Source organism: Hemiscyllium ocellatum, chromosome 8, assembly GCF_020745735.1.
Source record: "Hemiscyllium ocellatum isolate sHemOce1 chromosome 8, sHemOce1.pat.X.cur, whole genome shotgun sequence".
NCBI classification, from domain to species: Eukaryota; Metazoa; Chordata; class Chondrichthyes; order Orectolobiformes; family Hemiscylliidae; genus Hemiscyllium; species Hemiscyllium ocellatum.
In genome coordinates, this window is record NC_083408.1 from 113030326 (window position 1) to 113053639 (window position 23314).

Genomic DNA, 23314 nt, shown 5'->3' on the forward strand with positions numbered 1-23314 from the left:
ATCTACTGGTGATAATGGAGCCACTAGAAAAAAAATTACCTGGTTCACTAATGTCCTTGTGGAAGGAAATCCGCCATCCTCACCTGGTCTGGCTTACCTGTGACTCCAGACCCACAGCCATGTGGTTGACTCTCAACTGCTCTCTGAGCAATTTGAATGGGGCATTCACCCTTTTGAAACTTCTCCACCATTCAGTATGATCATGGCTGATCATCCAACTCCGTCCCCTGTTCCACTTTCTCCTCATACTCTCTGATACCTTTAGCCCTAAGAACAGTGTCTGGCTGAACTGGTGTAGCATTACAGTGTGATTGTTGTAAATACCTTTGTGTTATTCAGAGGTCTCAATTGGGGCACATTTAAGTATTCATAGAGAGATACACTGGCTTTGATAATGAGAGAATGTTGATAACAGTACTTGAAGAAACCTCATTATCCTTTTCTCTTTTATTTTGCAGCGTGTGACAAAAAGGAAGAAACAGCTAAAAACCAAAAAGCAGAGACAAAATTCCTACTTAATCCGAAAGGTGATGAATACTGAAAAGCAATACCAGGTGGGGATTCTTAGAAAGAGAGAGAGATACAGACAGGGGCAGAGAGATAGAGGGAGGAACATAAAAAGAAAGAGATATAAAGGGGAATAGAGTGAAAGAGAAATGAAGAGCAAAAGATAGAAGCAAACAGTCGCACACAAATAGATTGTGATAGCGAGAGAGTAACACAGACATGTTGTATACAAACACACATAAGGAGATGAGAAGTTTTATGTGTGTATGTGTGTTTTAAGTGAGTAGTTATTTTAAGTCACTTGTAATCTGGAATGTGTTGCCTGAAAGGGCAGTGTAAGGAGTTTCAGTCATTTCGATCAAAGTGGAATTGGATACATCGTGAACATGAAAAAATAGGGAAAGAGCAGGGATATTGGAAACAATTGGTTAATCCTTTCAAAATGTTAACACAGACAAGATGGGCCGAATATCCTCCTTGCTGTCGGATGCTCTACTAAGAGGAAGAAGAATGATATAAAGTATGAACTGCATCAGGTGGTGAGGAATCCATCAAAAAGGAGCATTTAACTTAGTCTTATCCTTACCATTATACCAGTTGCAGATGCATCTGTCCATGAAAGTATCAGTAAGAGCGACCACTGCACAGTTCTTGTGGAGATAAAGTCCCATATTTGCACTGAGAATACACACAGCAATGTGGTGACTTTCAACAGCCCTCTGAAATGGCCATGTAAGCCATTCAGTTGTTTCAATCACTACAAAGTCTCAACAAAGGAATGAAACCGGATAGACCACCTGGCAAGCACCAAGGCACAGGAAAGGCCGACGGCTGAAATAGACCGGTTGGGCCTGTAAAGTCCTCCTCACTAACATCTGGGGGCTCGTGCCAACAGTGGGAGAGCTCCCTTACAGACTAGTCAAGCAACAGCCTGACATGGTCACACTTATGGAATCATATTTTACAGACAGTGTCTCAGACCCCACCATCACCATCCCTGAATATGTCCTTTCTCACCAACAGGACAGACCTCGCAGAGATGGTTATACAATGCTTTAGAGTCAGGACGGAGTTAAGATCTTAAGACATAGCAGCAGTAATTAGGTCATTTGGACCAGTGAGTCTCCTCCACCATTCAATCATGGCTGATAAGTTTCTCAACCTCATTCTCCCACCTTCTCCCTTTGATTCCCTTAACAATCAAGAACCTAAATATTTCTGTTTAAATATTCTAAATGATCTGGCTTCCACAGCCTTCTGTGGCAATGAATTCCTTATATTCCCAACTCTCTGGTTGAAGAAGTTTCTCCTTATCTCTATTCTAAAAGGTATTTTCTTTACTCTAAGGCTGTGCCATTGAGTCCTAGCCTTTCCTGCCAACATTCAATCTATTCAGGCCATTCAGTATTTTTTTTTAGATTACTTACAGTGTGGAAACAGGCCCTTCGGCCCAACAAGTCCACACCGACCCGCCGAAGCGCAACCCACCCATACATTTACCCCTTACCTAACACTACGGGCAATTTAGCATGGCCAATTCACCTGACCTGCACATCTTTGGACTGTGGGAGGAAACCGGAGCACCCGGAGGAAACCCACGCAGACACGGGGAGAACGTGCAAACTCCACACAGTCAGTCGCCTGAGTCGGGAATTGAACCCGGGTCTCTGGTGCTGTGAGGCAGCAGTGCTAACCACTGTGCCACCATGCTGCCCCCTCAACCTTCTAAACTCCATTGAATATAGTCCCAGAGTCCTCAAACGTTCCTCATATGTTAAGCCTTTCATTCCGGGGATCATTCTCGTGAACCTCCTCTGGACCCTCTCCAGGGCCAGTACATTCTTCCTGAGGTATGGGCTCCACAGTTGCTCACAGCATTCTCAATGTGGTCTGACCAGAGCCTCATAATGCCTTAGAAGTACACCCCTGCTTTTATATTCTAAAATAAATTCCAACATTGCATTTGTCTTCCTAACTATCACCTCAACCTGCAAGTTTACCTTCAGAGAATCCTGGGCTCGGATTCCTAAATCCCTTTGCACTTCCAAAATCTGAATTTTCTACCCATTTAGGAAATAATCTATGCCTCTATTCTTTCTACCAAACTTCCTACTCTCTCACATGTATTCCACATGCCACTTCTTTGCCCACTCTCCAAACCTGTCTAGATCTTTCTGCAGCCTCCCCATCTCCTCAATGCTACTTGTCCCTCCTCCTATCTTTGTATTATCTGCAAACTTAGCCAGCATTCCCTCAGTTCCTTCATCTAGATCATTAATGAATAGAGTGAAAAGTTGTGGTCCCAACACCAGCCCTCGTGGAAGACCACTTCTCACCAGCTTCCATCCTGAGAAGGTCTCTTTTATCCCCACGCTCTGCCTTCTGCCACACAGCCAATCTTCTATCCACGCTAGGACCTTGTCTCTAACACCATGTGCCCTTATCTTACTCAGCAGCCTCCTGTGTGGCACCTTGTCAAAGGCCTTCTTGATGTCCAGGTAGATAATATCCACTGGCTCTCCTTGGTCGAATCTGTTTGAACTCCCCTTAATGAAACCATGCTGACTTTCCCCTATTTTATCATACACTTCTAAGTATTCAGAAATCTCATGCTTCACAATGGCCTGCAAAACCTTGCCAATGGCTGAGGTCAGGCTAATTTCCTGCCTTTTGCATTCCCTTCTTAAACAGAAGGAGTACATCAGTGATTGGACACTCTCTGACTTCAGTGATTCCTGAAAGGTGACCACGAACACCTATGTCCTTTAGAACTCTGGGGTGTAGTCCATCTGGTCCAGGTGACTTATCCTTCAGACCTTTCAGTTTTTCTTTTACCTTAGACTTGGGAATGGTCACTATACTCACTTCTGCTCCCTGATTTGCATGAATTTTTGGCATGTTACTCATGTCTTCTACAAGTAAGACTGACACAAAGTACCTATTCAGTTCCTCCACCATTTCTTTGTTCCCCATTACTAACTCTCCAGCCTCATTTTCTGGCAGCTCAAGGTCCACTTTTGCGGCTTTTTTGCCTTTCAAATATCTAAAGAAACTATAGCAATCTTCTTTTATATTACTGGTTAGCTTATCCTCATACTTAACCTTCTCCATCCTCATTTCTTATTTAGTTGTCCTCTGTTGGTCTTTGTAGGCTTCCCAATTCTCTGGCTTCCCATTACCTTTCGCTGTATGATATGCTTTCTCTTTTGCTTTTAAACTATCTCTGACTCCCTTGTCAGCCATGGTTGCCTTGTCCTCTCTTTAGTATGCTTCTTTTTCCTTAGGATGAATTTTTATGTTCCTGCTGAATCACTCCCAGAAACTCCTGCCATTGCTGTTCCATTGACTTTCCTGCTAGGCTCCTCTCCCAGTCAAATCTGGTCACCTCCTCTCTCATGTCTCGATAGTTACCTTTATTTATCTGTAATACTGTTACATCTGATTCCAGCTTCTCCCTCTCAAATCGCAAAGTAAAGTTGCCCTGAGAGACCACAACATTGACTCTGGAGGGTGGGTTAACATGAACAAGGAACTCTCCCGCTGGTTACCAGGAATCAATACTCCTCTATGTTGAACAGCACTTGGAGGAAGCACTGAGAGTGGCAAGGGTACAAAATGTACTCGGGGAGGGGATTTCAATGTTCATCACTAAGAGTGGCCGAGCTGGTCAGGTCCTAAAGGGCACAGCTGCTAGACTGGGTCTGTGAGGGAAGTGAGGTAGTGAGGGAATCAACAAGAAGGAAAAAATATACTGGACTTCATCATTCTTAATCTGCCAGCTACAGACGATACTAACCATGACAATATCACTAAGTCTGACTTCCACACAGTCCTTGTGGAGACAAAGTCCTGAGTTCACATTGAGAATAACCTCCATTGCGTTCTGTGGCATTGTCACTGTGTTAAATGGGACAGACTTCACACAGATCTAACAACTCAAGACTGGACATCCATGAGGTGCTGTGGGCCATCAACAGCAGCAGAAATGTACTTCAGCTGCTGTAACCTCATGGCCCAGCATATCCCCCACTCACCTATTACCATCAAGCCAGGGGATCAACTCTGGTTCAATGGAGAGTGCAGGAGGGCATGCCAGGAGCAGCACCAGGTGTACCTGAAGATGAGGCATCAAGCTGGTGAAGCCACCAAACCATCCCACAATGAATGGACCAGAGCTAAGTTCTACAGTTCTGCCACATTCAGTCATCAATAGTGGTGGACAATTAAACAACTTATTGGAGGAGGAGGCTCCACAAATACCCCCATCCTCAATCATGGAAGAGCGCAGCACATCAGTGCAAAAGGTAAGGCTGAAGCATTTGCAGCAATCTTTGACCAACACTGCAGAATGCATGTTCTATATTTGCCTCCTCCAGTAATCCCCAGTCTTTAGCCAATTCCACGTGATATCAAGTAATAGTTGGACGCACTGAATACTGCAAAGGCAATGGGCTCTGACAACATTCCAGCAATAGTACTGAAGACTTGTGATCCTGAACTTACCACTTTCCAGTCTAGTCCTTCCAATACACTGGCATCTTTCCGGCAAAGTATATAGTTACTCAGGAATGTCCTGCACATACAAATCAGGAAGAATCCAACTTGATCAATTACCACCCCTTAGTCTACACTTGATCATCAGTAAAGTGATGGAAGGGGTCACCAACAGTGCTATTAAGCAGCACCTGCTCAGCAATACTCTGCTCAGTGACACCCAGTTTGGGTTCCATGAGGGTCATTCAACTCCTGACCACAATACAGCCTTGATTCAAACATGGACAAAAGAGCTGAATTCCAGAGGGGAGGGGAGAGGGACAGCCCTTGACATCAGGACCATATTCAACTGAATGTAGCATCAAGGGACCTGAGTAAAACTGGAATCAATGGGAATCAGGAGGCAAACTCCCTGCTTGTTAGAGTCATACCTGACACATAGGAAGGTGGTTGTGGTTGTTGGAGGTCAGTCATTTCAGCTCTAGGACATCTCTGCAGGAGTTCCTTAGGGTAGTGTCCTCAGCCCCACCATCTTGAGCTCCTTCTGTCCAACATAAGGTCAGAAGTGGGGATGTTCACTAATGATTACACAAAGTTCAGCACCATTCATAACTCCTCAGACAGGGAAACAGTCCGTGTTCAAATGCAACAAGATCTGGACAATATCCAGACTTGGGCTGACAAGTGGCAAGTAACTTTGGCGCCACACAAATGCCAGGCGATGATCATCACGAATAAGAGACAATCTAACCACCACATCTTGACATTTGATGGTGTTACCATCACTGAATTCTCCTGCTATCAATATCCTGGGGGTAATCATTAACCAGAAACTCAACTGAACTCACTACATAAATGCAGTGGCCAAAAGGTCAGGTCTGAGGCTAGGAATCCTGCAGTAAGTAACTCACCTCCTTACTCCCCAAAGCCTGTCCACCATCTCCAAGGCACAAGTCAGGAGTGGGATGGAATACTCCCCACTTGCCTAGATAGGTACAGCTCCATTAACACTGAAGAAGCTTGTTCACCATCCAGGGCAAAGCAATCCACAATTTGGGACCACATCCACAAACACCCACTTCCGCCATCACTGGTGCTCAGTAGCAGCAGGGTGTACCATCTACAAGATGCACTGCAGAAATTCACCAAAGGTCCTCAGACAGCACCTTCCAAACCCATGACCACTTCCATCGAGAAGGACAAGGGTAGCAGGTACATTGGAACACTACCGACTGCAAGTTCCACTCCAAGTCACTCACAGTTAAACAAGAATAGAACAATACAGGCCCCTGGGTCCTCAGTGTTGGCAGTGGAATAGGGCTTCTGAGACCGGGGCTCATCTCCTCAGTCTGCTTTTCTCTTTAATTTCTTTTCTTTGTTTTCTCTCTTATTCTTTTTCCCTTCTTTTCTCTCTTTTATTTTACTTATCACTTGGTGACAGTAGCAGTGAATGACCTCACCACAGACTCGAGTAGGCCCAGCAGTGTCTACTCATGGCAGTGGCATCGGAGTTTGGGTTCCCAGTGGCTTCTGCACGGTCAAGGTGATCCTAGTGCCGACTCATGGCTGCTGAGGCAGAGGAGAGTTCGGGTTCCAGGCAGCATCTGTGCCCAGCATAGGTTCCAGGTGGTGGAGGTGGTTTTGGTCCCAGTATGAGACCCTGCAGCATTAACAGTGGCTCCATCAGCAAGATGGGCCCAAAAGGACTCATGTTTGGGTCACTGTGGTACCTGGTGTTGGTGGCATCTGTGTTGGTGAAGTCCATAGAGGACTCATAGTGGCATAAACATCAGTGGAGGTAAGATGGTGCTGAAATGTAGCAACTTTGATTCCAACAGTGACATGGCGAAAGGGCTTGTGCCTGGCCACCAGGCCCATGATAGAGCTGTTAACAAAAAGGACTGTAAGCTGAACAATGTTCTTTATTTCTTTATTCCGCTGCCTTTATCTTTTATATTTTGATTTATTTTTCTGTGCTTTAAGATGATAGCAAAGAGTCGTGACACTATACAACACATATTTCCTTGTGTCTGCATGGGTTTTCTCTGGGTGCTCAGGTTTCCTCCCACAATCCAAAAATGTGCAGATTAGGTGAATTGGCCGTGCTAAATTGCCCGTAGTATTAGGCGAAGGGGTAAATGTAGGAGAATGGGTGTGGGTGGGTTGCGCTTCGATGGGTCCGTGTGGACTTGTTGGGCCGAAGGGCCTGTTTCCACACTGTAAATAATCTAATCTAATCTAATATTTTGTAACAAAACACACATGACAATGAATAAAATAAATCAAATCAAATCATCTTGATTCAGAAATATACTGCCATTCCTTTACTGTCACTGGGTCAAAATCCTTTCTTAGGACATTGTGGGTCTAACACAGCACATGGACTGCACTGATAGAAGAAAACAGCTCAAGCCCACCTTCTCAAGGGGCAACTGGAGATGGGCAATGAATGCTATCCCAGCCAGCGACACCTACTTCCCATGAGTGAATTTTAAAAATCTCTCCGCTGATTGGAGTCATACGTGGCACAAAGGAAAAAGATTTGTAATGGTTAAGGAAAATATTGGTAACAGCAGCAATGTGCGCCATCTTCAAGATGCAACAATTATCAAGGTTCATTTGACAGCTCATCCTAACCCATGACCACTTCCATTTAGAAGGACAAGGGGAGCAGGCATAGAAGAACCCCTCCACTTGCAGGTTCCCCTCTGAGTTACTCACCATCCTGACTTGGAAATATATTGTTGTTCCTTCAGTGTCGCTGGGTCAGAATCCTCCCTAAATGCACAAGTGTATGTTCCTACCCCACAGAAACCACAGTGGTTCACGAAGGGGTTTCAACACTACCTTTTGAATAGCATTTATGATGGATAATGAATGCTGCTCTAGCCAGTGATACCCACACCCCATGAAAGATTAAGTTTAAAAAATCTGTTGAAGGGTAATAGTTCCTAAGACAGTTCCTAAGTCTTGTATTCCTAAGGCAAAGGATGGATATGCATGAACAGTCAGCTGAAATCTATGACCAAATATGTCATATGTATAAACTTCCTGCTCTAACTTCTGAATTTTGTAATTTTAGTGGGTATGGTATTTTTGTGATTAATGGCATCCACAATGATACCATCTATTCCAAGCTGCCAACTCTCTTTGAAAATCCAGTTGGTTCACAGTATCCTTCTGATCTGACCTATGTCTGACTCAAGTTCCACATTAAAACAAAAGTATAATATGACAGAGATTGGAAATTGGAAACAAAAACAGAAAATACACAAAAACTCTCAGGGGGACAGGCAGCAGCTGTGGTGAGAAAAACAGTTAATGTTTGATGTCATGACAAAAGTTGTTACCAATTCTTGTTAACTTTGAGCACTTGCTGTTTTTTATTTCAATATCTTACTGTGTTTTACATGCTTCTCTGGGAAATGTAGAGATGACCTATATCCTGAGTACAGATTTTATGGATATATTATCTTTAGTTTGTACAGCAAACACAAGCACACAAGAAACCACAAAAAACACATGCAGGAAACCATCAACACTACTTGAATCAAGCACCCGATCAAAATGGGAGTGACTTGGACTCTGCTGTCAATGTCCTGGTAAGTGCTCCATTTGTCATGGATGTGTCCTCAGCCTGATTAAGGATAAAGAGAATGAAAAGCATTCACTGAGTAATTCATGTATGCCATCCAGGAATCCAATCACATAATAGAATTAGAGAATTGCAGGAGGGGACATTGAGATAGGTCTTTTGAAGAACAATTCAACTATGAATACAATTCAATTTTTCTCATTATCCCTGGATTTTTTTTCTCTGCTTGAGGACGTTTACAAAATCCCTTGCTTCCAGCTCATCAGTTCTGTTATTCTCTTTCCCTCAGATCAACTTGTCCCTCTGTTCCCACACTGACAATAAAGTGCTAACACCTATTGTTCTGCCATTTTATACCACCTTGAGCAGCGCCTCTGATGTTGCCTGTCTTCCCACCACAACATACTAGAAAATACTTTGGGGTATTACTGTATGAAGGACAGTGTGTGCATTATGCAAGCTATTTATTTCCTGGCCCTAGTTGTTCTGGTGATGCTGTTAGACTCTCTCTCTTGGTGTAGAGGAGGCAGGTTATGGAGTGCCCATAGTCTTCTTCATTCTGTCCAATTCCTCCGTGGAGCGAAGGGCAAGATCTGCCTTCCTCCTTCGCTGCCAATTAACCTGAGATGTTAATGGAAAACTCAGGTGGAAATAGCCATCTGCACCCAACGCAACCCTCCAGCCCAGTTGATGGGTCGTGCCTGACTGGACTCAGTCAACCTGACCCCATTTACCCAGGTCATGTGGCATGCTCCAGGGTTACGGGTCCTGGCCAGGTGCTGTCTGAGTTGTATTCACTGCTTTTGGCCTCTCTTAGAAGTGGGATACCTACTCTGAAAAGAATAGATGCCCTAATGTCTGATGGGCACATCAAAACAAGTGCTTCCAGAAGCAGCTACAACTTGCAACCTTATGCCAGCTTCACTGCTATTACCATCTCTCCAGTTTGGGATTTTAGAAGTCATTTATTTTACCCTTTTCCTCTTTTTAATTCTGGGCAGGTACTTGTTCTCGCTTCATTTTCCCATACTACAGCATCGTGCATTAAATTACAGATCAATCCTTATCAGACAGAAAGAACATATAGGTGCAAATATTTCAACCCAATGAAATAGGTGGCAGCCATTTGCTGATATATTTGTCAGGGACAATGTTCTCACCATTGACAGTCAACCTGTCTGGTTTAAAATTTAAACAGGTAGTTAAATGTCAATCATCATTAATTGGTAGATTCTCCAGAACAATATTTCTATTGTGTAAGGTCCATTTGCCAATCAAAGAGAACTTGCCTCTCATGCAGTATAAATGTTCATTTTCCCCTCTAGTTGGTATTTCTTGCAAATTTCCTAGATGGGTGCAAAATGAAACGCTTCCATGAAATGTGCCTTTGCCAGCCAGACCCACAAGCTGCCAGTTCTTAGTCATAATTGATTTGAAACCATTCCTTTTTCCTTCCCATTATAGTGTGCTAGTTATCAAGAATGAAACCTTCTGATTAAAATTTGTCCCTCAGCAGCAGGTACTTTCTGCAAATGTTGGGAAATGGAAAAGCACAGAAGATTTACAGATAACAGATCATCAGACTTTCCAAAAGGTTTGAATATGATTCACTATTTGTATAGAATTGCTGCAAACTTGAGATATTTACATTCTTCATCAGGAATGTTGCTTGATTATGTCCATCAAGCAATGATTTGGGTGGAATTAATTGACCTTTCCTCTTCACCCAACCACAAGAATTGCACCGAGACCTTGGGTGGAATCCTTCTCTTCTGAGAAGTCATGGAGAACATGGTGGGGGAGAAGATTAGCACATGGGTTAACATTATTGATATACCTGCTATCTTCCTGCCACAGGAGGAGTAGCATTCTGGGTTGGACATTCACACAAACATAGAAGATAGGAACAAGTGTAAGCCATTCAGCCCTTCAAGCCTGCCCCACCATTCAACATGATCATGGCTGCTCATCCACATCCCCTCCAGTTGTCTCTTCCCACTTTCTCCCCATTTCCTCGATCCTTTAAAGTAAAGAACTATATCTAATTCCTTCTTGAAAACAGTTAATGTTTTGGTCTTGACTAGTTTCTGTGGTAGTGAATTACATAGGCTCACCCCTCTCTGGGTGAAGAAATTTCTCCCCATCTCAGAGGATTGACCTAAGTGGCCAATCTTAAGTCATATGTAATAATCTCTGTGGACTGGCTGCCTAATAGAAAATAATTGGTTTTGGAACCTGTTTTGTAAGGAACAGTCCCACTAGGGATCACAATTGAGATTGCAAGGCCTCAGTGTGCACAAATGTGAGTGTCATGGCAATTTCCAAAGGTTTTCTGAATTATCATGTCAATATGGTGCTGATCTGGACGTCAGTACCACAGGGATGGAAAACATCGTGTTGCTAAGAGTGCCCTGCTAAAGATTTCACAAGACCAGGGCAGCTGTAATGCATTGCATCTCTCAGGGAATTCAGGATCCTTTGCATTTTTAGATCAGCATCCTCAGTGAATAATGTGTCACAGACTCAGGGTCCAGTGAAATGGAAGTCAGTGGAGAACACCTAGCTGAATAGTTACATCTTAGGACAGGAGCACAAGACAGAATTCGGTCTTCACTCTGTAAGCAGTTCTCAGGCTGCACTAATGCACAAAGGCAGAGCCTGGCTAATTGATTAGCTCCCCTGCCTCGAAATCAGAAGGTTGAGAGTTTAGGTTCCCCAACAGGAGTCTTAAGCACCTATTCTCGGATGATACACCGAGCACAAAACAGGAGGGGTGCTGTGTTGTCAGCGGCACCATTTGTTCATTAAGATGCTTAACTGGATAATGCTGCAGCAGTTTGAAGAAAATTGTAATTTTCTCTGGTGTTCTAGCTAATGGTTCCCCTTAATCAACAATGTCTAGACAGATGATCAATATCTCATTGAGTTCTGAAGAGTCACCGGACCTGAAACATTAACTTTGATTTCGCTCCACAAATGCTGTCAGACCTGCTAAGCTTTTCCAGTAACTTCCACTTTTGCGTATGTAAATATCTCACTGCTTTCTGATGAAGGGCTTATACCCGAAATGTCGATTCTCCTGCCCCTCGGGTGCTGCCTGTGCTTTTCCAGCACCACACTCTTGACTCTGATCTCCAGCATCTGCAGTCCGCACTTTCTTAAATATCTCACTGCTGTTTGTTGAGTCATCCCACACAAATATTTGTTGTCACATTTCATCCAGCAGCTCTTTAAATGACTGTAAAGGTTGTGAAAGGTGATATTCAAATGCAGATCTTTCTTTCTTGCAGATGCAGCCTAAAGTAGCTCCTTCCCGGGCAGAAAGGACCACAAAAAGAGGATCCCTTCAGTCCCATGGCCACTTTGAAGCGCATGAGCCTGGGTCTGAACATGAAGAGCGGACACCTGCCCTTTCTGACCCTGCACCCCAGAGAAACCGCAAAATCGGGGAAGGAAAGGTATTTGCCGGCTTTTACAGATTCATAATATGTGTTTTGAGAAAAGACAGTGACTAAATTCTGTTGTGTTTGTTAAGATTCTGATGGGTATGCAGATGACTCTTAAGCCTGATCTGCTAAAAAGGTTAACGTTTCAAATCTAGTACGACTCTTCTCCAGATCTGGAAGGTGTTAGAAAATATATTTTTCCTGATATTTTGTCAATATCAGAGGAGTAACAAGAGAGAGCAGGGGGTTAAATTCCTCTCAGTACACAACCTAGAGTCATAGAGATGTAAAGCGTGGAAACAAACACTTTGGTCCGGCTCGTCCCAGTCGATCCAGACATCCTTACCTAACCTTGCCCCATTTGCCAGCACTTGGCCCATATCCCTCTAAACTCTTCCTATCCATGTCCCCCCATCCAGATGCCTCTTAAATGTTGTAATTGTACCAGCCCCACCACTTCCTTGGCAGTTCTTTCCACACACACAGCACCCTCTACATGAAAACGTTGCCCCTTCGGTTCCTTTTACATCTTTTCTCTTATACCTACACCCCTCTAGCTCTGGAATCCTCCACACCGGAGGAAAATAGCTTGCCTGTTTACCCTTTCCGTGCCCCTCATGATTTTATAAACCTCTTCAGCCTCCAGGGAAATCAGCCTCCAGCCTTTCCAGCCTCTCCCTGTAGCTCAAACCCTCCAACATCCTTGTAAATCTTTTCAGAACTCTTTCAAGTTTCACAACATCCATCCCATTTTGTTCGTAATAATTTCGTAATCTTGGAAATAAATTCTGTTTTGTTTAAAACTAATGGGGCTTGGTCAGCTTAATCCATCTTGGAATACCTGCGTTCCGACTGCTTAAACCAACTCGCAAAGCTCGGGTCTGGGCTACCTTCTTCAAATGTTTTGAGGATTTGTTCTGATAGTTCCGATTGGGATCATGTGCAGGACATATTTTATGTCGGAATGCTACTGTACATCAGCAGGCACACAGCCTTTGACAAAAGATAGATCCAGTACTAGGGATCAGGAGACCTTGCTGACTGGGGTTCTCCATACAGCTGCAGCCTTTATCCACTGTCGGCGCCACTGATATCACATGAATGGCTTCCACCTAAATCACTATTGAGGACCTGTTTTGGATTGTGCTTTGTCTAGCTCCTCCCCTCAATCGTCAGGATCCCTACCAAGAACCAAGGGCTCAAGTGACTAAATGGCTGGATTGTAATGCAGAGTAATGCCAAAAATTTCCATACTGTGGTGTGATGATGCTGCTCCTTTAACAAGATTAAATTATCCTTGTTTTCTTTTCAGAGGGGTCATAAAGTCAGAGGTTCCGATATGTCTGGGTTTATTTATTTGAGAATGCTTTTAAGTCTTTCTTTTAAAACACTTTTACAATGAAAGGGAAGTGGCTAATTGTCCCAGTTCAGGGTTTGGTTTGGTTTGTTTTCGCAAGTGGTCAATTATTGCTGGACCCAGAGAAACAGCTCCAGGCTGATTCTCTCTCTCTCTCTCTCTCTCTCTCTCTCTCTCTCTCTCTCTTTTTTTCTCTCTACAATCTCTGTGTTTGATTTTATCTTTTTTTTGCCGAGGGGGTGTTTATGGGGACGGTACAAATATTTGGAACAGCATCATTAAGTTGCGAGAGCGTCAACTGGGGTTTCAGATAGATTGTTATTCTAAATTTAATTTGCTTTTGTTCATGTGTAAAATGAATTTTGTTTTGTTTATCCTGGGATATCCACTTTACACCTGCTCAAAACAACTAACAAAATGAGGGTCTGGGCTACCTTCTTGAAATGTTTTGAAGGGGTCCAGCCTCGTCCACAACAGTGGTTGCCATGAAAAACTCTCCTTCTCAACCTCTTCGCTCCACACCTGAGGCATGGTGATCCTCAGGTAAACCACGACCAGTCATCTTCTCTACTGAGAGAACAATCCTATGTTTCAGTCCTTCACTTTATTAACAAACACTTTACATTTTTCACTGTATCTCTACACCATCTGCCCACTTGCTCCTCCTCTGTCTCTGTCAAAAGTATAAAAATAGCCTATTTTTCACCATCTTCCCGTTCTGAAGAAGATTAACTCCGTTTCTCTCTCCACAAATACTACTAGACCTGCTGAGTTTCTCCAGCATTTTCTCTTTGTTTCAGATTCTAGCATCTGCAGGATTTTGCTTTTATTTGCTGTATAGAGGGCAGGGTAGTGCAGACTGAGAGTTTTGGACAAAGTGCTGACATCTTGTTGAAATGCCTTCTGGACATTTAGTTCAAGCCGGTTCCCCTTTATCCTCATTGCTTGTTATTTCCTCAGAATCACTCCAAAACCTTAGTCAGATACGATTTCCCCAAACATAAATTGTCTTTCCCAAAATCAAGTTGACTCTGTCCAATTACATTTTGATTTTCCAACTGTCTCGCTACATCCACCTTAATAAAATGTTCCAGCATTTAGAATCATAAAGTCATCAACATGTACAGCACAGAAATAGACCATTTGCTCCATCTTATCCACGCCAACCAGATACCCTAAATTAATCTTGTCCCTTTTGCCAGCACTTGGCCCATATCCCTTCCTATTCATATACCCATCCAGATGCCTTTTAAATGTTTTAATTGTACCAGCCTCCACCACTTCCTCTGGCAGCTCATTCCATACACGCACCACCCTCTGCATGGAAAAGTTGCTCTTAGGTCCCCGTTAAATCTTTCCCATCTCACCTTAAACCTTAGTTTTGGACTCTCCTTCTACAGAGAAAATACCCTGACTGTTCACTCTATCCGTTCCCCTCATGATTCTATAAACTTCAAAAAGGTCACCCCTCAGCCTCCAATGCTTCAGGGAACAAAGCCCCAGCCTCTTCATCCTTTCCGTATTGCTCAAACCCTCCAACCCTGGCAATATCCTTCCATATTTTTTCTGAACCTTTTCAAGTTTCACAACATCTTTCCTATAGCAGGGAGACCAGAATTGAACACAATATTCCAAAAGTGGCCTAACCAATGCCCTGTACAGCTGCAACATGACATCCCAACTCCTATACTCAATGTATTGACCAATAAAGCATACCAAATGCTTTCTTCACTGTCCTGTCTGGGTGACTCAGTGGTTAGCACTCCTGCCTCACAATGCCAGGGAACTTGGGCAACTGCGTGTGTGGAGTTTGCACAGACACCTCGTGTCTGTGCTGGTTTGCTCCAGTTTCTTCCCACAGTCAAAGATGTGCAGGTTAGGGTGGATTGGCCATGCTAAATCCAAAGATGTTTAGGTGGATTAGCTATGGGAAATGAAAAATGTGTTGCTGGAAAAGCGCAGCAGGTCAGGCAGCATCCAAGGAACAGGAGAATCAACGTTTCGGGCATAAGCCCTTCTTCAGGAATGAAGAGGGTGTGCCAAGCAGGCTAAGATAAAAGGTAGGGAGGAGGGACTTGGGGGAGGGGCATTGGGAATGCGATAGGTGGAAGGAGATAAGGTGAGGGTGATAGGCTGGAGAGAGGGTGGGGGCGGAGAGGTCGGGAAGAAGATTGCAGGTCAAGAAGGCGGTGCTGAGTCCGAGGGTTAGGACTGAGATAAGGTGGGGGGATGGGAAATGAGGAAGCTGGAGAAATCTACATTCATCCCTTGTGGTTGGAGTGTTCCTAGGCTGAAGATGAAGCGCTATTCCTCCAGGCGTCGTGTTGCCATGGTCTAGTGATGGAGGAGGCCAAGGACCTGCATGTCCTTGGTGGAGTGGGAGGGGGAGTTAAAGTGTTCAGCAATGGGGCGGTTGGGTTGGTTGGTGTGGGTGTCCCAGAGGTGTTCTCTGAAACATTTCGCAAGTAGGCGGCCTGTCTCCCCAATGTAGAGGAGACCACATCAGGTGCAGCGGATGCAGTAAATGATGTGTGTGGAGGTGCAGGTGAATCTGTGGCAGATATGGAAGGATCCCTTGGGGCCTTGGAGGGAAGTGAGAGGGGAGATGTGGGCCCAAGTTTTGCATTTCTTACGGTTGCAGGGGAAGGTGCTGAGAGTGGAAGTTGGGTTGGTGAGGGATGTGGACCTGACGATGGAGGGAATGGTCTTTCCGGAATGCTGATAGGGGAGGGGAGGGAAATATATCCTTGGTGGTGGGGTCTGTTTGGAGGTGGTGGAAATGATGAAGGATGATACAATGTATCTTGAGGTTGGTGGGGTGGTAGGTGAGGACCAGTGGGGTTCTGCCCTGGTGGCGATTGGAGGGGCGGGCCATGGGAAATGCAAGGTTACAGGAGTGGTGCGTCTGGGTGGGATGTTCTTCAGAGAGCGGACTCTTTGGGTCAAATGGCCTGTTTCCACATGATAAGGACACTCCTTGTCCCATTTGCCCATCTATTCAAGGTCCCATTATACTCTGAGGTAACCTTCGTTGCTGTCCACTATACCACTAATTTTGGAGTCATCAGCAAACTGGGCGGCACGGTGGCACAGTGGTTAGCACTGCTGCCTCACAGCGCCTGAGACCCGGGTTCAGTTCCCGACTCAGGCGACTGACTGTGTGGAGTTTGCACGTTCTCCCCGTGTCAGCGTGGGTTTCCTCCGGGTGCTCCGGTTTCCTCCCACAGTCCAAAGATGTGCGGGTTAGGTGAATTGGCCATGCTAAATTGCCCGTAGTGTTAGGTAAGGAGTAAATGTAGGGGTATGGGTGGGTTTCGCTTCGGCGGGTCGGTGTGGACTTGTTGGGCCGAAGGGCCTGTTTCCACACTGTAAGTCTAATCTAAAAAAAACCATACCTCCTATGTACATATCCTCATTTCCCTCTGTCAGACTTTGAGCTAACTCACCTGTAGTTTCTTGTTTTCTGTCTGTACCACATCCCAAGCTCACCACACATCTTGCTTGAATAGCAGAGTCTGTTTGGCTATCTTCCACTGTTTTACTTTGCACGTGGGCACATCATCTGGGCAGTGAAGAAAAAAAAACGCTGTGCACATCCATACCTCTGATTTTATGTTGGAACAGCTGTTTGGGTGTAGGATTCTACCCTGATGACCTCTTACAGAAATGTCCTAGTGTTGAAACGATTATCCTCCAACAAACACAACCAGTTTCCCTTGAGGAAGGTAATGGCGAGGATCCTCCTTGAATCCGTTAACTTGAGTTTGGTAGTGCTGTGGAATCATACTCTTGGTCAAACATTCCCACATTTCAGTCACTCTTACTGTACTTCTAAAATCAGCTCCATACCTCAGGTTACAACGTGATCTTGACCAGATGGTCCAATGGACTGAGAAGTGGCAGATGGAGTTTAATTTAGATAAATGCGAGATACTGTATTTTGGGAAAGTAAACCTTAGCAGGACTTATACACTTAATGGTAAGTTCCTAGGGAGTGTTGCTGAACAAAGAGACCTTGGAGTGCAGGTTCATAGCTCCTTGAAAGTAGAGTTGCAGGTAGATAGGATAGTGAAGAAGTCGTTTGGTATGCTTTCCTTTATTGGTCAGAGTATTGAGTCCAGGAGTTGGGAGGTCATGTTGCGGCTGTACAGGACATTGGTTAAGCCACTGTTAGAATATTGCATGCAATTCTGGCCTCTTTCCTATTGGAAAGATCTCATGAAACTTGACAGGGTTCAGAAAAGATTTACAAGGATGCTGCCAGGGTTGGAGGTTTTGAGCTACAGGCAGAGGCTGAACAGGCAGGGGCTGTTTTCCCTGGAGTGTCGGAGGCTGAGGGGTGACCTTATAGAGGTTTATAAAATCATGAGGGGCATGGATAGGATAAATAGACAAAGTCTTTTCCCTGGAGTGGGGGAGTCCAGAACTAGAGGGCATAGGTTTAGGATGAGAGGGGAAAGATATAAAAGAGACCTAGGGGGCAACTTTTTCACTCAGAGGGTGGTATATGTATGGAATGAGCTTCCAGAGGAAGTGGTGGAGGCTGTACAACTGCAACATTTAAAAGGCATCTGGATGGGTATATGAATAGGAAGATTTTAGAGGGACATGGACCAAGTGCTAGCAGATGGGACTAGAGTGGGTTAGGATATCTGGTCGGCATGAACAAGTTAGACCGATAGGTCTGTTTCCATGCTGTACATCGCTATAATTCTATGACTCTATAAAAGCAATAATGAGATCTGGGATCAAATGACCCAAGACAAATGACTAGATTATCCCAAAATGGAGATGGAATGTAATGATGTGTTGATGGGCTCAGAAAAAATAGATTGCATGAGGTGCATAATTATTGGCATGCTCTTATTCAGTCATGCAGTCTTTTGGTTGCTGTATACTCCAGGTAATTCTTATAACATATAAAAATGCGGATGAGAATGTTTGTACTTTTCTGCAACATTGCTAATCATTTGTGCCGAACCTAAACTATTTTCATTCTCTCCTAAAGGTCACCCCAGTCTTGAGTATTGAAGAAACTGCTGCTGTTTCAGAGGTATTGCATTCCTACCACCTTCAATGATCAAGGATAGGTAGATAGGAAAAAAGGAAACTGCATTCATTGTCCTACTCTGATGGTGTGGCTTTCATCAAAACACTAATCCATGGCAGTAGGAGAGCTTTGAGGGATTTCACATCCATTGTTGTTTTTATTATGTCTCTCAAACCACAAGGCAGTTTCATGTAGTTTAATGAATTACTTTGATATAAGTAATTATGGTTATATCACTAAGGATGGGAGCCATTTTGCACAAGTCTACAAACTCCAAACAGCAGAGAGATCAATAGTCAGGAGAGCAAGTTAAAGAAAGCAGAGGATTTAGTGGTCTAATACATAGACAAGATGTTATAACAAGTAATGCTTCGTCACCCTGACATAACTGCACAGAAGCTGGTATCTCGTCATCAAGTCCTTGCTGAGCAAGAATCCAGCACACCTTTAAAGCATTACAGGCTTACTAGAAAAGAGCTCAAAATGGACTGAAGAGAGCGAAGGGGGGAATGAAAAAGGCTTGGCAAGAAGGATTAGGGAGAACCCAAAGGCATTTTACTCATATGTGAAGAATAAGAGAATGATCAGGGAGACAGGTAATGCTGGTCAGGGATAACGTAGGGAACTTGTGCGTGGAATCTGAGCAGATAGGGAAAGCCCTAAATGGGTCTTCTGCTTCAGTTTTCACTAAGGATAAGGACCTTGTTGTGAATGAAAACTTTGAGGAGCCAGGAAACAGGCTTGACCAGATCAAGATTGATGAAGTTGATGTGCTGGAAATTTTGGCAAATGTTAAGATTGATAAGTCCCCCGGGCCAGACCAGATTTATCCAAGGCTGCTCCGGGAAGTGAAAAAGGAGGTTGCTAAGCTGCTGGCGAAGATCTTTGCTTCCTCACTCTCCAGGGAGTTTTACCGGAGGATTGGAAGGAGGCAAATGTTGTTCCTCTTTTCAATAAGGGGAGTAGGGAAATCCCCGGCAATTACAGACCAGTCAGTCAGTCTTACGTCTGTGGTCAGTAAAGTTTTGGAAAAAAGTCTGAAGGATAGGATTTATGACTATTTGGAAAAGCATAGTGTGATTAAAGGTAGTCAGCATGGCTTTGTGAGGGGCAGGTAATGCCTCACAAATCTTATTGAGTTCTTTTAGGAGGTAACGAGATAGTGGATGTGGTGTGTATGGACTTCAGCAAGGCACTTGATAAGGTATCCCATGGTAGACTCATTCATAATGTCAGGAAGTATGGGATATAGGGAGATTTGGCTATCTGGATTCAGAATTGGCTGGCTGACAGAAGGCAGAGAGTGGTTGTGGATGGAAAGTATTCTGCCTGGAGGTCAGTGTTGAGTGGGGTCCTGCAGGGCTCTGTTCTTGGGCCTCTGCTCTTTGTAGTTTTTATAAATGACTTGGATGAGGAGGTTGAGGGGTGGGTTAGTAAATTTGCAGATGACACAAAGGTTGGAGGTGCCGTTGATAGTATCGAGGGCTACTGCAGGCTGCAGCGCAACATAGACAGGATGCAGAGCTGACTGAGAAATGGTAGATGGAGTTCAACCTGGATAAAGGCGAAGTGATGCATTTTGGAATGTCGAACTCAGATGCTGAATATAGGATTAAAGACAGGATTCTTGGCAGTGTGGAGGAACAGCGGGATCTTGGTATGCAGATGCCTAGATCCCTCAAAGTTGCCACCCAAGTGGATAGAGTTGTTAAGAAAGCATATGGTGTTTTGGCTTTCATTAACAGGGGAATTGAGTTTAAGAGCCACAAGGTTTTGCTACAGCTCTACAAAACCCTGGTGAGACCACACTTGGAGTATTGTGTCCAGTTCGGGATGCCCTATTGTAGGAAAGATACAGAGGCTTTGGAGAGGGTGCAAAGAAGGTTTACCAGGATGCTGCCTGGACTGTAGAGGGCTTGTCTTACAGAGACAGGTTGACTAAGCTCGGACTTTTCTCTCTGGAGAGAAGGAGGAAGAAAGTTGACCTGATTGAGGTGTACAAGGTAATGAGAGGAATGGATAGAGCCGGTAGCCAGAGACTTTTCCCCAAGGCAGGATTGACTGCCACGAGGGGTCATAATTTTAAGACATTAGGAGAAAGGTATAGAGGAGACATCAGAGGTAGGTTCTTTATGCAAAGAGTTGTGAATACATGGAATGCATTCCCAGCTGTGGTTGTGGAAGCAGAGTCATTACGGACAGTTAAGCGACTGCTGGACATGCACACGGAGAGCAGTGAATTGAGGGGTGTGTAGATTGGGTTATTTTATTTTAGATTAGGATTAATCCTTAGCACAACATAGTGGGCTGAAGGGTTTGTTATGTGCTGTACTTTTCTATGTTCTATGTTCTCAGTCCAAAAGATCATAAGACATAGGAGTGGAAGTAAGGCCATTCAGCCATTTCAACGCCACTTACCCGCACTTTTTATTTACTTGAGATCTTTAGAACGTATTGGGATTGTGAAAAGTAGCAAAATGAATATAAGTTTCTTCTTACCCAACAAAAATATGTTGTACCTTTGGAATGTGTGGTCCCAAAGAGCAGCATGGCCTGCTGGGAATTTGATTTTTCTGAGTATCCCTAAGTGGCCAGGAAATCATGGTTAGCAGTGAACCTTTTAATGTGCTCTCGAAGCAAATGAAGTCTCAGTTACAACGTCAAAAAAAACCACATCATCACAGAGGGAATGCAAATAACTCATGTGATGACGAAATGGCACCCAGAAGAAACTCATGGCCAAAGCTTGATTGTAGGATTTCATTATGATCTCATGGTATCATAGGTTCATACAGTGCAGAAGAAGCTCTCTAGCTCATTGAATCTGCTCTGACAAAAAACACTCTAAATCTGTACTAGTCCCAGGTTCCTGTTCCAGGCCTATAGCCTTGCTTGTTACGATATTTCAGGTGTCTCATCCAAATACTCCTGAAGTTTCCTGTTCGAACTACCCTCCCATGCAGTGCATTGCAGATCTCCACAACATTCTGGGTGAACAGGTTTAACATGGAATCCTTCCTAAACCTCCCGCCTTTCACTGTCGTCTTGCAAATGGCCACATTTTGAAGAAGGGGAACAGCAGCTTTCTATTTACCCCCTTCATGCCCCTCATTACCTTACACACCTCTATCAGGTTCCCCCTCTGCTCCAAAGAAAACAGCCTAAACCTATTCAGTCTCTCTTCATCACTGAACTGCTCCATCCCAGGCAACATTCTGGTGAATCCCCTCTGTAATCCCTCCATTGCAATCACATCATTCCTGGAGTGTGGTGACCAGACTGAGTCAGTACTCCAGTGCGGCCTCACAAAAGTCCTATACTGCTCCGACACAACCTTCTTGCCCTTATAATCTATGCATCAACTGACAAAGGCAAGCATCCCATATGCCTTCTTAACTACCCTGTAACAGGCCTCACCGCCTGCTGGGTTCTGTGGACGAGTATCCCAAGATCAGTTTGTTCCTCTGAGCTTCCTAGTGTCCAGTCATTTGTTGAGTATTTTTCCACTTCTCAGTGTTAAATTCCATCTGCCACTGATCTGTCTGGCTGACCAACCTGTTTATATTCTCCTGTGTAACATTAGACTTTCCTGCTCACTGTTAACCACCCGGCCAATTTTCTGTTATTTACAAACTTACTTATCTTCTCCCTGACATGCTCATTTATGTCATTCATATATGCCATGAACAATAATGGACCCAGCACTGATCCCTGTGGTACACCACAGGGCACTGGCCCACAGTCACACACACAGCCTTCTACCACCACCCTCTTGTGTCTCCTGTCACTAAGGAGAAAGTGAGGTCTGCAGATGCTGGAGATCAGAGCTGAAAATGTGTTGCTGGAAACGCGCAGCAGGTCAGTCAGCAACCAAGGAACAGGAAATTTGACATTTCGGGCATAAGCCCTTCATCAGGAAGGAATGTTCCTTGGATGCTGCCTGACTTTTCCTGTTCCTTGGATGTCTCCTGTCACTAACCCAATTTTGGATCTAACCTGGCAAGTTTCCCTGGATCCCATGTGCTTTCACCTTCTTTATCATTCTCCCATATGGCATCATAACAAAGGCTTTGCTGAAATTCGCATAGAGTGCATCAACTGTACAAACCTCATCAGCACATCTGGACACCTCCTCCAAAAATTCAATCGAGCTTGTTAGGCATGACCTGGGTTGTATGGAAATCTGTGCTCTATTTGGTGGCAGGGTAGCCTGTGAGTCAGAAGGCTGTGGATACAAAATCCAGGCTAACCATTGTTTGCCACGATGAGGGAGTCCTGCACGGTCAGTTAAGGCATTAAGCTAAGGTCTGATTGCTGTCACATTGTTCCCAGATCCCTTCTTCGGCAAATATTTATCCTACAACCAATATCAATGAAACAGATGGGTCAGCATGTTGAGATTACAATTTCTGAGGGCTTGCAAATTGACTGCTTCCTTTCCTTCATTATAGCAGAAATCAGAATTAGCTGCAAAATGCTTTAGAATGTTGTGAATGACTCAATGTATTTCCAAACTTTAATTGATCTTTATTTCCACCCTCAGGCTAGACTTGGGACCAGTGAAGATTCAATCTATGATGACTATATGTCTGGTGGAATAAGCATGAGACTACACCACCCTACGAATAGTAAGACGCCTGTTTTGTACTTTGTGGTCACCTGAGATTATTGATAGTATTAAAAGGTCTGAGCAAATATTGGAAGGGAAGGAGTGAGCTGATGAAACTGCACAAATATCATAAGTACAGGCCACAAAGGTTTATTCTCCAGTTCTAGTGTTTGCAAACAACCCCACTCTAAACATATGTAAAGGTTTAAATACCTATTTTCACGCCCAACAGATCATTCCATACAAGGTTCATGGA

At 44.1% G+C, this 23314-nt stretch overlaps 1 protein-coding gene across 1 annotated transcript in view; it reads left to right on the forward strand.

The window, feature by feature from the left end:
* Positions 1-23112, forward strand: part of LOC132818228 (cytosolic carboxypeptidase 3-like) — a 120284-nt gene extending 97172 nt beyond the window's left edge. The window contains exons 9-11 of the mRNA XM_060829008.1: positions 459-554; positions 11887-12054; positions 22993-23112. Coding sequence (XP_060684991.1) covers positions 459-554; positions 11887-12054; positions 22993-23112 — 384 coding nt within the window. The remainder of the gene's footprint in view (positions 1-458; positions 555-11886; positions 12055-22992) is intronic.
* Positions 23113-23314: the final 202 nt, after the last annotated feature.